General features: G+C 34.9%; 1 protein-coding gene across 1 annotated transcript in view; it reads left to right on the top strand.

Moving 5' to 3' along the window:
- Positions 1-13,531, top strand: part of CCDC7 (coiled-coil domain containing 7) — a 166,766-nt gene that overhangs the window by 32,927 nt on the left and 120,308 nt on the right. The window contains exon 6 of the mRNA XM_039839666.1: positions 10,612-10,778. Within this exon, the coding sequence (XP_039695600.1) occupies positions 10,612-10,778 (167 nt within the window). The remainder of the gene's footprint in view (positions 1-10,611; positions 10,779-13,531) is intronic.

Here is a 13,531-nt window from a genome sequence, read left to right on the forward strand (position 1 = left end):
TGATGAACTCTTTTAGCTTTTTATTATCTGGGAAGCTCTTTATCTGTCTTTCAATTCTAAGTGACAGTTTTGTTAAGTAGAATAGTCTTAGTCGTAGGTCCTTGCTTTTTATCACTTTGAGTATTTTATGCCAATCCTTTCTGGCCTATAAAGTTTCTGTTGAGGAATCAACTGACAGTCTTATGGATGCTTCCTTGGAGGTAACTGCTTTTTTCTTGCTGCTTTTAATTATGGTGTGGGTTCCCTTGAGTTCATCTTGTTTGGAACTCTCATTGTCTATTTCCTTCACCAGGTTAGGGAAATTTTCTTTCATTATTTCTTGAAATAGGTTTTCAATTCCTTCTCTCTCCCTTCTCCTTCTGGTACTCCTGTGATGTGAATGTTGTTATGCTTTATGTTGTCCCAGAGACCCTTTGAACTATCCTCATATTTTGGGCTTTTTTTTTTTTTAATTGTTTTTGCTGTTCTGATTTGATGTTTTCTGCTACCTTGTCTTCTATTGTTGATTTTTTCTAATGTATTCTTTATTTCAGTTACTTCTGACTGGTTCTTTTTTTGATGTTTTATATCTTTATTTTTATGTTTCCCATTTTTTTTTTTGTTGAAGTTCTCACTGAGATCATTGAGCGTCCTTATAAACAGTATTTTGAACTTTGCCTCTGGTGGATCGCTTGTCTCCATTTTGTTTAGTTCTTTTATTTAGAGCTTTGTTTGGTTCTTTCATTTAGGACATGTTTCTTTGTCTTTTAGCTTTGTCTGCTTCCCTGTGGTTGTTTCTATGTATTAGGTAGGGCTGCTTTGTCTCCTGGTTTTAGTAGAGTGACTTCATATAGTAGGTATCCTGTGGGGCCCAGTGGCACAGCCTCCCTAATCATCTGAGCTTAGTGCTCCAGGTGTATCATTTGCATGGATCGTGTGTGCTCTCTTGTGGGAGTTGAGTCTTGGTAGTTGAGTCTTACATGCTTCCATGTAAATGGGAGGGATTGACCCCCGAACTATTTGATTATGAGGACTGTTGTTGACTACAGTGGAAGAGCTGTTGTGTAGGGCAGACCATACAGAGCAGAATTTGCTTTAGCAGGGATCTGGTGTCTTCCCAGTCTGCCTTTTGGGAGTGCTGACCTCAGATGCGGCCCTGGTAGTTCTCTGGCTCGGTCCAAAGCTGGCCATTAGGCATGCTGGCCCCAGGGCCTTTTGTGAGGGCCCCGTTGCAAGCCAAGTTCATCCGCATCCTGTTCCATGCCCAGAGCCACCTGGCGTAAGCCACCAAGCAATACACAGATGGCTACCACTAGTTCTGGGCTTGGGGCTGCTCAGCAAGAGATATAGGGTACACTGAGGCCAGATTCTGTTTGTTTGGGGTTTGTGAACCTTTAAGAGATTTTTGGAAAATCTGTGGCATGAGCCACTGGAAGTGGTTTGGGTGAGCCTACAAGTTGGGTGGGGTAGGGAATCAGGGAATCACTAGAGCCAGGTGATCGGTGTTAGTCAGGTTGATGGAGACTCAGATATGGTGGCTGCCTGTGTCTGCACGCTGGAAGTGGGGAAAGGCTCAGCAAAGAAACAATAGCTTCTGCCAGCACTTCTGTCTGAGAGAGTGCTGCCTCTTCAGCTTTCACCCTGAAGCCAGACAATTTGGTTCCTCCTCATATGTCCCTGGCACCTTTGGAGCTGCTGCCCCAGTGCTAGAGCTCAGAACGAGTTAGTTCATCAGTGAGTAAATTCGTGGGTGGGCCCTTTAAGATAACCTGAGACTCTCCTAGCCTTTAATTTCATTCAGCCACAATCTCTACAGGTTGATCATTTCCTTATTCTTAGAACACTATTTCTCTGACGTTTGCAAATTATACTCTCTTGGCTATTTTATCTCTTTGAATATCTCCTTTTTAGAATCATCTTCTTTACCTAACCATTAAATGTTGAAGTGCCTCAAGATTTCATCCTACATCTTTTTTTTTTTTCTTTTTTACTTCAAACTTTTCCTCTAGGCAATCTCATCCAGATTTTTTTTTTTTCACTCGTCTTACCTTTATGCTGGTAATTTGGAAATATACATGTCTTGCTCAAAACCATTTTATGAACTCCAGATATGTGTATAATTACTCCCTAGAGTATTTTGTCTCAAACCCAATGGGTCAAAATCAATTTTTTAGTGCTAAATTCATACCTCTTCCACTGTTTCCTATCTCAATGAGTGGTAGTGACATCTATCCAATTGGGTAAACCAGAGATATGGTAATTTACCTTGACAACTCTATTCCATCTATTTTTAATATTCAACCAGTCCCTGATTCCTTTTTGTTTTATGTCTAAATAGCCGTCAAATGTGTGTACTACTCTGTACCTACTGTGTACACCTTTGTGCTTATAACCATCATCTCTAGTATAAATCTTGATTTATGCATTCATATTCATCTGGAGGAATCTTCAGTATACTACTAAACTTCTGATCTGAACTTCCAAGTTATTCAGCATTTAAACTCATAATTATTTGATATTTTCTTAATTTGCTGTATCTGATACATTGTCAAAGTGTTTGTGTTATGTTCTACCTTACAAGAAGTGTTTCTTAAAGTATAATTAATGGGCCATTTGAGAGCTCCAAATTATACTTACCGAATGAAAGTTTCTTTGTGTGTGTGTGTGTGTGTGTGTGTGTGTGTGTGTGTGTGTGGAGGGGGATAGGAATCTGCTCCATTGACAGACTCCCTTAGAAGATTATTATACACACTGACATTTGAGAATATTGGAATAATCTTGTGATTATTACTGACACATTTTATTGTCACTACATGCTGGCAAGGTTAATGCCTGTGGTGTTGTTGCACTAAGAGATATGTGTTGAAGTTTTCAGAATGTATGGTGAACTGCACTAGAGAAATGTAGGATAAGCATGTAGCCTATATGCTTCAGAGCTGTTGTGCTGCAATCCATGCCCAGTAGGTCTCTTTAATGAAACCTTATAGCTGATAATCCTACTGTCTAGTCCATATTCCCTTAGTTATGTGACATCATCTCTTCTCACAGAAAAGACATGTTCAAATATAATCCATTTTTGGAAATAGACTGTAGAGTGTAATCAAGAAACAAAAATAACACAGTAATCTGAATAGGGAAAGTTTAACATAGAGAATTATTATGACAGAAGAATACCAACTATGGAGGTAAAGACAACCCTAAAGAATACAGGGCTAAAGATATAGGGAGCAGCCTCTACCTCTAAGATTGAAGCAGAGCACTCAAGGAAGGAACATATCTGAGTACCCACATTCTTTCTCTCCTCCTACCCCAGAGCTAAGATCCAGATCTTTTGAAGAAGTAGCAGCTGTCACTGTTGGATGACAAAAACTTTGCTGAGAGTGGTGTCAGAAGCATGGCAATGTAAGGGATCTCCCTTGATTTCTCCCCTTGAAACTATAAGGAGTTGAACACCTACATCCCAACCAACAACATCCAACCCACTCGCAAGCACTTCTGAGAGATTTGTGCATCAGAACATTTGAAGACTAAATTCCCGTTATTGCCTAGGTGGAGAAATAGTTCATCAAACACCATGAACAAACAAAGTGACAAAGCAGCTCAGATGAAAAATGAAAAATCTACAGAAAATAAGCTTAGAGATATAGAAGTATGTGATTAAAATGACAGAGAATTCAAGATTACACTTCTGAGAAAATGCAACAAGATGGAAAAAATTCTGATTAATAGTTCAAAGAACTAGAAACAAAATCAAGTATTAACAGGAATACTATACCAAGGACATTGAAACTCTAAAAAAGGACCAAATAGAACTTCTGGAGGTGCAGAACTCACTAAAAGAGATGAAGAATGAAATAGCAAGCTTAGGAAATAGAGCCGACCAGATGGAAATAAGAATTGGAGATAGATATCTGGAAATGACTCAGATGGAAGAAGAGAGAGCCTTGAGAGTGAAAAACAAATGTCTATAAGAACTTTAGGACACCATCAGAAAGAGTAATATAACAATAATGGTTATACTAGAATGAGAAGGGAGGAAGAAAAGAACAGAGAGCCTATTTAAACAGTCAATGAGAACTTCTCAAACCTATGGAAAGACATGGATCCACGAAGCAAACAGAATACCTAATTATCTCAATTCAAAAAGGCCTTCTCCAAGACGCTTTATATTAAAACTGTAAAAAATGAATAATGTAGAAAGAATTTTCAAGGCAGCCAAGGAAAAGAAGACGGTAATGTAAAAAGAAAAACCCACTAGATTATCATGGGAACTTTCAGAACAAACTTTAAGAGCTGGGAGGGAGTAGAATCAAATATTTAAATTATTAAAAGAGAAATTATCAGCCAAGAATAATATATCCAGAGTGTTCTCTTTAGGTATGAAGAAGAAATAAAGACCTTTTCAAACATACAGAAGATGAGGAAATTCTCTACCACAAGGCCTGCATTTCAGGTAATACTAAAGGGGGCCATTCTACCTAAAACAAAAGACAAAAAAAAAATACAGAACTATGATTAAGATGACTAACAGACAGACAGAAACAAGAAAGGGCAACCCTTATTAAGAACATGGTATTTAAGCTTACATATTACATAATGGTTAAGGGTTAAAAAAAATTTAAAATGAGAAGACAAAAGTTAATGCAACCTAGAAATGAACACATAGCATAAATGTGGATAATTTGAGACAACAAAAACAGTAAAAAGAAGGAAGTAAAGATCTGAATTTGCAAAGGGAAATGAAGATAAATGCAGAAAAAAAATACTACCGTATGTATGAAATTTTCCTTACAACTTAATAGTAAAGACACAAAAAAATTCCAGAACTGAGATACATAACATAAAACAATAGGGAACAGAGAAAAAAAAATTGAACAAAACACCAAATTAAAATAATAGACAGAAAAACAAGAACAAAGAAACAATGGAGACACTGAGCTAGCAGAAAACAAAAGTTGAAATGGCTATAGGAAACCTTCATATTTTCAATAATCACCCTGAATATAAAGGACTGAACTCACCAGTAAAAAAGCAGAGAGTAGCAGATTGGATCAAAAACACAACCCAACCGTATACTGCCTTTAAGAGACACATCTTAGCTGCAAGGAGAAATATAGACTCAAAATGAAAGCATAAAAAATGATATTTTAAGCAAATGACATCCAGACAAAAGCGAGGTAGCTGTAATTATATATGACAAAACAGATTTCAAGAATCAAAGGTAATGAGAGACAAAGATGGACACTTCATAAAGACAAAGGGAATAGTACATGAAGAAGACATGACACTTAACAATATATAAAGCAACTACTAACAGAACTAAAGGGAGGAAAACCCGACAAAAACACAAATATACTAGGGGACCTAAGCACTGCACTGTCAGCTGTGAACAGAACATTTAAACAGAAAATCAGTAAGAAAATATCAACCTTATGACACATTAGACCAACTGGACAAAATACAGCTTTATAGAGACTTTCATCCCCAAACACCAGATTATACTTTCTTCTCTAGTACACATGGAACATTCTCAAGAACACACCATATATTGAGACACAAAACTAGGCTTGACAAATTTAAGAACTGAAATCATACCAAACATATTCTCTGCCCATAATGCTTTGATACTGAAAATCAACTGAAAAAAAAAAGAAAAGGAAAAACAACAACAACAAGGAAAATACACAAATATATGAAGATTAAACAACACACTGCTAAAGAAAAATTGGGGCAAAGAAGAAGTAAAAGGAGAGATGAAGAGATACATAGAAACACATGAGAATGAAAATAAACATATCAAAACTTTGGGATACAGCAAAAGCAGTAATAGGAGGAAAGTTCATATCATTACAGACCTATCTCAAGAAACAAGAAAAATACAAATAAACAACCTAACATTACATTTTAAAAAATTAGAAAATGAAGAATAAATGAAGCCCAAAGTCGGCAGAAGGAAGTAAATAAGAATTACAGCAGAATTAAATAAAACTGAAAACAAAAAGACAATAGAAAAAATTAATGAAACAAAGAGATGGTCCTTTGTAAAGATCAACACAATTGACAAATTCCTGAATAGACTCACTAAGGAAAAAAAAGAAAGAACACAAATATAAGTGAAAGAGGAAAAGTTACAACAGAAATAACTGAAATTCAGAGGATCATACAAGAAAACTATGAAAGAGTGTATGCCACCAAATTTAATAACCTGGGAGAAATGGACATGTTCTTAGAAATATGCAACCTTCTTAGACTGAATCACAAACGACTGGAAAATCTGAATAGACTGATTAACAGTAGGATATTGAAACAATCATTAAAAACCTCCCAAATAGTAAAGGTCCAGGACCAGATGGCTTTACCAGGGAATTCTACCATTCAAAGAAGATTTAATACCTATTCTTCTCAAACTCTTCCAAAAAATGGAAGAAGAGGCAATACTTCCCAATTCATTTTCTGAGGCCACTATTACCCTGATACCAAAGCCTGGTGAAGATAAAACAAAAAAAGAAAACTACAGACCAAAATCCCTCATGAACACAGATGCAAAAGTCCTAAATAAAATACTAGGAAATTGAATACAACAACACATTTAAAATATTATATACCATGATCAAGTGGGCTTCATCCCAGGGGCACAGGGATGATTTAACATGTGCATGTCGATTAATGTGATACACTACATAAAATAAAGTATAAAAATTATATGATCATATCAATAGATTCAGAAAAAGCATTTGATAAGATACAGCATCGATTTATAATTAAAACACTTCATAAGATGTGTATAGAAGGAAAGTACCTCAACCTAGTGAAGGCTATATTTGACAAATGCTCAGCTAACATCGTACTTAATGGTAAAAACTAAAAACCTTCCCCCTAAGATCAGGAACAAGACAAGGTTGTCTGCTATCACAACTATTATTCAATATAGTGTTAGAAGTTCTAGCTAGAGCAATCAGGCCAGAGGAAGGCATACAAGACATCCAAATAGGGAATGAAGAAGTCAGATTGTCACTTTTTGCAGGTGACATGATTCTCTTTATAGAAAACCCTAAAGACTTCACTAAAACTATTAGAAATAATAAATATAGTAAAGTTTTAGGATACAAAATTAATGTACAAAAATCCAGTGTTTCTATATGCTAACACTGAATTTTCAGAAAAAGAAATGAAAAAAAAAATCTTTTTACAATGCAACAACAACAAAAATACCTAGGAATAAACCTAATGAAGCATATGGAGGACTTATACATGAGAACTATAAGATATTGTTAAAAAACATTGAAGAAGACACAAATAAATGGAAATATATTCTGTTCATGGATTTGAAGAATCAACACAATTAAATAACAACCTTCTTATCCAAAGCATTATACAGATTTAATGCAATCCCCATCAAAATCCGAATGGCATTCTTTAAAGAAATAGAACAAAAAATCATCAGATTTGTATGGAAGCACAAAAGACTCCGAATTGCCAAAGCAATCTTGAGAAAAAAAGAACAAGCTAGAGGTATCACTCTGCCTGACTTTACATTATAGTACAAAGCAACAATAATCAAAACAGCATGGTATTGGCAGAAAACAGACACACAGACCAATGGAACAGAACTGAGAATCCAGAAATAAACCCCCATATGGCAAATAATTTTGACAAAGGGACCAAAAACATACAATGGAGGAAGGAAAGCCTCTTCAATAATTGGCACTCGGAAAATTGGAAAGCCAAAAACAAAAGAATGAAACTAGGCTGCTGTCTGTCACCGTATGCCAAAATTAACTCACAATGGATCAAAGACCTTAATATAAGACCTGAAACAATAAATTGCACAGAAAAAAAGCATAGGTACTAAACTCATGGACCATGGATTTAGGAGGATTTAATGAAGGCAAGAGAAATAAAAGCAAAAATAAGTGAATGGGACTATATCAAACTAAAAAAATTATGCACAGCAAAAGAAACCATCAACAAAGCAAAGAGACTACCTCTGAATGAGAGAATATATTTTTGAACAATGCCTCTGATAAGGGCCTAATTGTCAAAATATATAAAGAAATCATACAGCTAAATGATAAAAAACAATCTAATTAAAAAATATGCAGACGACCTGAACAGACATTGTTCCCAAGAAGATATACAAATGGTCAACAGACATACGAAGAGATGCACAACTTTCCTAGCTATTAGGAAAATGCAAATCAAAACCACAATGAACTATCATCTTACACCTGTTAGAATGGCTATCATCAATAAAACAAGTTACAAGTGCTGGAGAGGTTGTGGGAAAAAAAGGAATCCTCATTTATTGCTGCTGGGAATGTAAATTGGTACAGCCACTATGGAAAACAATATGGTGTTTTCTCAAAAAAGTAAGACTTGAATTACCATGTGACCCAGCAATCCCTCTTCTGGGTATCTACCTAAAAACTTGAAAACATTTATCTGCAAAGATATACGCTTCTCATTGTTCATAGCAGCATTGTTCACAATGGCCAAGATGTGGAAACAACTGAAGTGTCCTACAACAGATGATTGGATGAAGAAGATGTGGTACATATATATACAATGGAATATTACTCAGTCCTAAGAAAAGATGAAATACTGCCATTTGCAACAACATAGATGGATCTTGAGATTATCATGGTAAATGAAATAAGTCAAACAAAAATTTGAGAACCGTATGATTTCACTTATATGTGGGGTATAAAACTGAAAGTTACAAAAGAAACATGACAGAGAGTTATGGAGAGGGACAACAGTTTAGTCGTTACCAGAGGGAAGGTGGGGGAGGTAGGTAGAGGTAAAGAGTGTCAAATATTTTGTAGTGGAAAGAAATTGAACTTTGTGTGGTAAACATACAATGCAGTACACATATGATGTATTATTGAACTTTACACTTGAAACCTATTTGATTTTATTATCCAATGTTACTCCAATAATTTCAATAAAAAAAATTAAAAAAAAAGTCTGCTGGGATGCCATGCTGGTGGAACTGTAACTCACTGGGATGCTGCCATGGGAATCGTACCCTGGGAAGCCATACTCTGTGGTGTTGGAAAAGCCATCTTCCAGGGAAGTGCTGTGCTTTTCTCTGGGAAGCTGTCCTCAAGATGCTATGCTGGGAAGGTTTTCAAAGAGAGGTTCTACACTGGTAGATTTTGATAAGTTCTGAGAGAAGCTGCCCTTGGGAATGTGCCATGCTAGTGACCTTGCTAGGAAGACACCCATGGGGATGGTGCTGTTGAAACTTACTGGAGGCGAGTACTATTAGGTATATACTGTGCACTGTCCTAGGATTAAGCAGAGAGAGAGAGAGAGAGAGAGAGACAGACAGACAGACAGACAGACAGACATATCAGAACTAAGAAGAAAAAGCTTCTTTTTCTCCTAGTGTCTAGGACCCTATACTGACAAAGGTTAACATCATGCCACCCATCAAGAGAGAAATGTTCCATTATTAAAGCAGGACAATGAAGAATGGATTCTAGATGAGAGGTAATAAATTGATAACTGTAGCTGACTGCTATAGCACTTTTTAGACTCAACTTATGATTGGTATCTTCTTTGAGATCTTGCCCTTGCCCTTAGAGTTTCCATACATTTCCTGCTTCCCTTCCACCTGTTTTACATTCCCCAATCTCAGACTTACAGTGTATTGCTCAGTATTTACTTGTGCTGTTATATCCTAATCCCAGCGCAAATATCCATTGCTAAAATGAAGACTGTTCTAAATTCTCAGTGTTAGAATTTCTTTTTGCTAGGTCCTAGGACTATGCGTTGACTTCTACTACTTTTTTTTTCAGCTATCCCTTCCATCATAAGGTGTCATGGAGGTGTCTACATGGGTAGATCTCTTCTACATCATGGAGGCATCTACATGGGTAGATCTCTTCTATTCTGTCAGAACTTTCTGACCTCAGTTGTCGCTCTTTTCTCTTATGTCTCTACATATTGGCTGTTTCTAGGTTTCTTTCTTTCATTGTGGTTTTCGTGGCACCCATTCTTGCTGAATTTTCTATAAACAGATTTATTGTCTATAATACCAATTATGGTCTGTCATCTTATTCAGTGGATCTTACTGATTCTCCTGACTGCTCATACTCTGTAGCTTTGGTCTATTCCAAAAGGGTTGAGACACCAAAATGGGTCTCAGTGTTCCCCATGCAGACTGAGGAATGCCAGCTTTATAGATTTTTATGTTAACTTCTGGGAGTTATTAATAGAAGATATTTACTTTTGAGAGCAAATTACTATCCATGATTTATCACAATAAAAATATTCTTAGAAAAGATTTTGTGGAAGCAATTACTTTAAATTCTCTTGTAAATATTTTAAATTGCCTTTAACTAATGTTGCTACAGATGTTATTATATTTGCTCAAAATTCTTATATAGTAAAATAATAAACAGAAGATTGGATTTGAGTTTTGACATGTAAAAGTCAACGTTTATCTATAATTCTGTTGCTAGGTAATTGCTAATATCAACATATTTGTAAAATATTAGTATTCGATTATAGCTATTGATAAAAATATAAAATTATTTAGATATGATAAAGAATGAAACATATTTCATTGAGGTAAGGAAACAAAATGGATATTTCCTAAATAACTGTCTAATTGTATTATTTTAGATAAGTAAAGATCAAAGTTTTTCAGAAGCAGAGTTTTCAATACCTGATAAAGCACTCACTTTAAGCATTGCACAAGTAGTAAGGCATGTGCAAAAACTTGAAAAACTGAAAAATCGCCTGAAAGAAGGATCCAGATCCTCTTGGAAAGCCATAGTGTGTAAGTCCAAGTAAGTAAAATATGAGTTAATAGAATTAAAATCAATGAGTGGATATATAATTAGTAACAAATGTAAGATAATGGTTCAAATTTTATACTACATGTAGAGCTTCTAAATCAAATCAGAAGATCTAGTAAGCCTGTTCCTATTTGAAATTTTAAATAGTTTGAAGCAACACTAATATAGTAGACAGTAGCCACATGTGGCTATTAAAGTTAAAATTCAATTTAATTAAAATATCAATTTCTTAGTACACTAGCCACATTTCAAGTGCTTAGTAGCCACCTGTAGTTATTGTTAGAAAGTTCCATTGGACATTGCTGGCTTTGAAATATCTGGCTTATAAACTCTTCTCTCAGTATCATAAGGTATAGTCCTGATAATAAATAGGAAACTATTTAAAATATGATTAAATATTTCTTTCATGAACATCGTTATTTAAAATTGCGTAGGATCAGGAAGATGTTCCTAAGAATAAACTCCTACTTTTAAATTGAAAAAAAGCCTTTTTATTTGGGTGAATGGGAGGAAGATTCCAGTGAATGATTACACTGATATTCCCATTATCTGTTGATGCTCATTTTTGATTTTTGAAGTTTAGGTGTCTTGAAATTAAGTAGAAGAATAAATCATCATCATAAAATATCTTCAGTGATTTTTTTCTACCTCAGATAGTTACTATTGTTTTTTTGTGATGATCCACTTTCCTAGTAAATTTCAAGTGTACAATAGTATTATTAACTGTAAACACCATGATGTACATAAGATCTCTAGAACTTATACAACTTATAACTGAAAATTTGTGCCCTTTGCCCAATATCTCCCCATTTTCTCAACTCCCCAGCCCCTGGAAGTAGCTATTCTAGTCTCTGGTTCTAAAAATTTGACTGTTTTAGATTCTACATATAAGTGAGATCATACAGTATTTGCCTTTCTCCATCTGGCTTATTTCGCTTAGCATAACATCCTCCAGGTTCTTCTATGTTGTCATAAATGGAAACATTTCCTGTTTGTTTTTTTTTTTTATGGCTGGATAATATTCCATTGTATATATTTACCATTTCTTTCTCCATTCATCCATTGACTGCAAACTAGGTTCTTTCCATATCTTGGCAGTTGTGAATAATACTCCAGGATATATGGGAGTGCAGATATCTCTTCAAAGATATAGATTTCATTTCCTTTGGATATATACTCAAAAGAGGTATTACTGGATCATGTGATAGTTCCATTTTTACTTTTTTGGGCAACCTCCATACTATTATCCATAAAGGTTGTATCGATTTACATTGCCAACAGCAGTGTAAGTGTTCCCTTTCTCCACATCTTTGCCAACACTTATCTCTTTTTTGATAATAGTCATTCTAACTGGTGTGAGGGGACATCTCATTGTGGTTTTGATTTGTATTTCCCTGATGATTAGTGATGTTGAATACCTTTTCATGTGCCTGTTGGCCATCTGTACGTCTTTTTTTTGGGGTGAGGGGATGTCTATTAATTTGTCTATTTCTGCTTATTTTTAATAGGGTTATTTATTTTTTTGCTATTGATTTGAATGACATCCTTATGAATTTTGAGTATTAACCCCTTATGAGCTATACGATATACAGATATTCTCTCCCATTCTGTAGGTTGCCTTTTCATTTTGTTGATATTTTCTTCACTCTACAGAAACTTTTATATTTGATACAATCCATTTTGTTTATTTTTGCTTTTGTTGGCTGTGCTTTTGATGTAATATCCAAAATATCACTGCCCAAACCGATATCAAGGAGTTTTTTCTCATGTTTTCTTCTAGGAGTTTTATAGATTCAGGTCTTACACTGAAGTCTTTAATCCATTTTGAGTTTGTTTTTGTGTACAGTTTAAGTTAGTGGTCCTATTTCTTTCTTTCACATGCATATATCCTATTTTCCCAGCACCATTTATTGAAGAGACTATCCTCTCCTCATTGTGTAGTCTTGGCATTTGTGTGAAAGATTAGTTGATCACATGCCTGAATTTATTTCTGTGTTCTCTGTTCTGTTCCATTGGTCTATGTGTCTATTTTTATGCTAGTACCATACTGTTTTGATTATTGTACTCTGAAATCAGGAAGTATGATTTGTTTTTCTTTCTCAAGTTTTCATTTGCTAGTCAATCACTTTTCTGGTTCTATATAAATTTTAGGATTGTTTGTCTATGTCTCTGAAAAATGTCATTGGGATTTTGATAGAGACTGCATTGAATCTGTAGATTACTTGGGGATAGCATGGATATTTTAACAATTTGTGAACATGGAATATTTTTTCACTTGTTCCTCTATTATTCTGTTAACTTCAATCATATCTGGTATAGCAACTTATCTAAGTAAAATTTTACATTTATGAACAACCATTTTTTTTGCATTAAACATAAACTAAGACTTTTTATATTTTAGTGTTAAAATGGAAAGTACCCCTAATTAGGAGGGGCTATTCTTTATTATGCAATTACTTTATTGATATGTCCATCTGTCAATGATGAGACTTAAAGGAATGAAAGGGAGTGGTGCTTGAGTTAGCTCCAATGGGGGTTGCATAATAGCTTCTTGGTTCAGAGGTCCAGATATATTCCCTTGAGCTATATATTGTGAGGTACAAAAGCAATTTCTAATTATATATTAAAATTAATACCTGAAATTCAAGTGTCTGATGTGTGCTGAGATTTTCCTAGTAACTTTACACGTATCCTTTGCTCCTTACAAGTGCTCTATCAGATAGATACTCTAATACCGCAATTTT

Source organism: Pteropus medius, unplaced genomic scaffold, assembly GCF_902729225.1.
Source record: "Pteropus medius unplaced genomic scaffold, Ma_sr-lr_union100, whole genome shotgun sequence".
Classification (NCBI taxonomy): Eukaryota; Metazoa; Chordata; class Mammalia; order Chiroptera; family Pteropodidae; genus Pteropus; species Pteropus medius.